Source organism: Limulus polyphemus, unplaced genomic scaffold (assembly GCF_000517525.1).
Source record: "Limulus polyphemus unplaced genomic scaffold, Limulus_polyphemus-2.1.2 Scaffold214, whole genome shotgun sequence".
Lineage (NCBI taxonomy): Eukaryota > Metazoa > Arthropoda > Merostomata > Xiphosura > Limulidae > Limulus > Limulus polyphemus.
This window is the reverse complement of record NW_013665824.1, coordinates 657,461-661,878: the sequence shown is the minus strand read 5'-3', so window position 1 is coordinate 661,878 and position 4,418 is coordinate 657,461. Positions and strand designations below refer to the sequence as shown.

General features: G+C 28.7%; 1 protein-coding gene across 1 annotated transcript in view; it reads right to left on the bottom strand.

Annotated features, from left to right (window-relative positions):
* LOC106478473 (PIH1 domain-containing protein 1-like) overlaps positions 1–4,418 on the bottom strand; it is a 25,850-nt gene that overhangs the window by 15,701 nt on the left and 5,731 nt on the right. Inside the window, exon 2 of the mRNA XM_013939019.2 lies at positions 3,157–3,312. Coding sequence (XP_013794473.1) covers positions 3,157–3,312 — 156 coding nt within the window. The remainder of the gene's footprint in view (positions 1–3,156; positions 3,313–4,418) is intronic.

The following is a 4,418-nucleotide window of genomic DNA, read 5'->3' as shown; positions in this document are numbered from 1 at the left end:
TATATATATATATATATATATATATATATTTATTTATACTATTAAGAAATATAAGTAAAAGCCATTTATTTTGTACAATTGGCAAAAAAGAACTTGTATACATAATATTATTTTTTAAAATTTGGTGGCGGTAAAGGTGGAAGAAAAATATAACAGTCAAAAAAGTGGAGTAAGGAGAGGAAACATGTCAAAAAATTAGCTTAGATAGGCCTGGCACATTCTGCAGTGGAGGCCTCAAATGCACTTCATGAGAAGGTGGAGGAAAACTGACAAAATCTAGGTCATCTAAAAATGATGTTCTGCCATTATAGGAGGAAGATGAACACTATTGGGAGCTGGTAGGGTGGGTCTCTTCCCCCAGGACCCCTGACAAACAAAACTAAAGGCAAGAAGTATAAAGTATAAATTGAATGAAATTAATGGTAAGAAATTGTGTAGTGAAATAAACATATGGATGTGATGTTCTGTGTTGAAAAAAAGATAAACAACTTAAACATCAATAAACCCATAAAAAAACCCATGGGGAAACAGAAAATAACAGACACTTATTAAGCTTATTTGAACAAGATACTTGATCTAATTAATGATTAGCATGGAAGTAGAACTACTGGTAAACCTAAAATAAATATTTGAAAAGCCTAATTGAACAATACATAACAAACAATATCACAAAGCCCTAAAAGAAATACTTAACCAAACAATAAGTATGTATAATATTGAGATACTTCTCAATATTATACCCCACCTCAAGAGTTCCACACAAACCAAGTGAATAGGAAGAAAAACAATAAAGTGAAATTAATGACAGATATACCAGTTAGATGAATGACAGGTCATTCTAAAAATAACGAAGTCCATGGTAAGTCTAAGCAAATGGAATAGTAGAAACACCTAAGACTATTGGTGAACCTCAACTTGACTCTGAGTATGAACCAATATAATGAAACTTATGTCATGGAACCCAAATAACGACATATAATAATATTAACAATAAAAGTAAACAAAAGCCATAATAGTATAACATCTTATCTTTCTAAAGTCGGCTAACTGTATTGCAAGTGTGTGGGCCCCCAAACTCAAGGTGAGGCCTGAAGAAAGTCAGTTCATAGGATGATCAATCTCCCGAGGAAATAAAACTGAAAAATCTACCCGCGGAGTACCAAGACCTGAAGCCTGTGTAAAGTGCTAATAATAGCACATGTAACCTCTAAAGTGGTAACAGAAAATTCATAATGCAAAATAAATAAACAAACACAACTGTGTTGGCAGAAACAATAAAAGTTTTTTGTAATGAAGTTATAAGTTCCGTAACCAGGTAAAAGTATAAAATAGTTCCATTTTGGAATAACTCAACGAGTTACAAATATCACTATTGTACAATATAGAGTAAACTTGGCGAGAGAAATTAATACAAAGATACAGAAAAATATTAAAATAAAATACTTGAAGAGAGCACAAACTAAATGTTAGAATACGAGTACTGCCACGCAAGAAGTGACAGTCTGGTAAAATTGAATAGAGGGAGTTACATGTGTAACGAGTCAATTTTTTGCATTTTGAAAATGGTTCAACTAATCATAAGTTTCTGTTAAACAAATGTGATTCTTTAGCAGCAAAAACATGAGCTTAGAAAAAATATGCTTAGAAAGGCAATTTACACTATGAAAAGACAAGTATATTAACTTTGTCTACTCAATATAAATCTCTGTTTTCAAAGGAAATTTGAATATTATATAGGTTAACATTAATTGCAAACTTTACACATTGGATTAGCAAAGTCTCTAACACGAAGTCCTGAAATCAGAGGCATCATTATCTTTCTGCACGTGTAAAAGAACATCTGAAGCCTGGTGTAATGCTTATATCTTACATTAACATTACTTGTAAGAAGTATGATAAGTGTCCAACAATTTCCAGGTTGAAGATTCTATGAAGTGCTTTTGATGTTAGGACTTTCATATTAATAGAAATTTTGCTTATCCAACATCTAAGCCCTAATTGAATATTAATTAATTCTAAGATCAACAGTTTTTATAATGGAATATTAATGAAGAGATTCTAAAACAAACCTCCAGTACACAAATCATTAGAAAGTTCAAATTCTACAAGAAGTAAAAAAAAACTCAAAACTGTCTTGAATTGTAAATTTTTAATGAAGTTTCCCTTTGAGAAATTTTATGAAAAACTAACTATAGCTAAGTGTTTGATCAGCTGAATATGAGTATGAAATTGTTAAGACAAGACAATTATATATTTACAATAAAAACAAACTGTACAACCAATATCTAACTTGTATATTATTTCTTGAAACATTCTGGGCAGCTGCCCCTTATCAAGCTTCACATCAGAACTTAAAACATTCCATGAAAAACAACATATGAGCTCAGTAATGTGTGAGCATGGAACCAACAGTGTGGAATAGACATACAGACAATAACAAAACTAATTAATAATAACATACTGATAAACCTGTTTGAATGCCATAATAATTTTTCATTAGGCTAACTGACAATGTAAGTGATGACAAATGAATAATTCAATTCCTTTTTTTTTATTGAAAATTATTGTTAAGCTAACCTGACAAATGTAACAATGACACCATTTTCAAAACTGAAGTCCCACATTACCAATAAGTCTCTGTCAATTTTTGCTGTTATTTATGATTTTAATACAGTCAGAAGTGGTGATTACTCCAATTGGCAAAATAAAGTATCAAAATAAATATGTGAATCAATATCAAGTTGAAATTGACTGGATATATAAAATGGAAATTTTTTTATCAATAGTTTAAAAAATTAAATTCTTAAACAAAAGGAAGTATTTTTTCATGTTTTTTCAAAACACTGTCTCACAACAAAATTTTGGATAGTTCACTTAAAAAAAGAAAAATAGAAAGTACTAAATCAAATTATGTGATTTTCTTTAAATCAAAATTTGATAATATTTAGAATGTTTGTACTAAGTTTCATACAATTTGTTTAAGTATTTTCACTGCACAAAGGAAACATTCAGGATATATCAGTGACAACCCTCTTCTCTGACCAAAAAAAATTATTTAAAATTAATATCTTAAGAATAATTGTCTATTCAAAGTTTTATGAAAAAAATTTACAAAACTCTTCTCTAGTATTTTATCAACTGTGCTTAAAGAATTACCTCTGGAGAACAACAAATATTCAAGAAAATTTTTTCTTCATTGCTGTCTTTGGTCTTTATACAAAATCCTGGATCAGGCTTTATGCTCTTAGATGACGTAGTTTTTTCTGGCTCATCTCTTATTACACTGAATAAATCTTTCATTTCATTGGTAATCTGAAGAATAAAATATGAAATTACAAGCATTACCAAACAGAAAATAAACTTTATTAAGTCTACGAAAAAATAAAAATTCTATAAAAGCAATAAGTGCTGGGGAAAGATTTCAAAAAAATAACTACAAGATTGTTAAAATAAGATTTTTTTAGAAAATACTATGGAAAAAAAAATGTGATTTACAACTAAGGATACATCAGAAAGTGAAGAGAGACTTTGGACTACAGTAGAACCTGAAAATTAAGGGCACCCTATCGACTGCATTCAAATGCCTTATATAGCAAGGTGCTCTTTATATCAAAAATGAGCTATGCAATGCTGGATTTCATATTAAGATTAAAAATACTTTTATGCATCAGAAAATATTCAAATTTCACATGCAAAATCTTTATAATGTCCAGATAGTTATCAAAAGTTTCTTAAGAAAAACTATATATTTTTTCTGTTATTTTTACTAACAACTCTGTACAGGTTTGGTAGATTTGACTGATCTTGTAACCACCATAAAAAATTAGAAAATAAATATAAATTATACCTCTTTCGTTCTAGAATACAACAAATTATAACACAAAAACATAAATGTTTAGACTAAATAGCTTAAATCTCATAACATTATACATTTATATATATTTATTATTTTTATTATATTGACCTTTTAGCTTTGCAAGGCTAATAATACAGAAGTTACAATGACATGGCTCACATGCTCTCAAATTACCATATCCAATAATATAACACTGACTTAGTAGTAGACTAGTATTTTGTAAAATACAGTCACATTTTAATTATTATACACTATATATGTATACAGATTATTACTATTTAGAAATATGTTCTTAAACTTATTTTTCTTAAAACATAGAAGTAAAGCAAACAATTATCTCTTCTAGCTACGACCTTTGTACTCGGTTGCTGCTTGACATAGGTTGCTAAGCCTTTTAAAATTTTGCCCATGGAGGATATGAGACAAAATAATTTTTTTTAGGTTTTATATATATATATACAGTTGAATACCCAAAAAATCATAAATTACTATACCAATGCCAAATAATTCCTCTATAATTTATCAAGCTTAGTAACTAAGCTGTATTTCAGTCTAAAAAAAT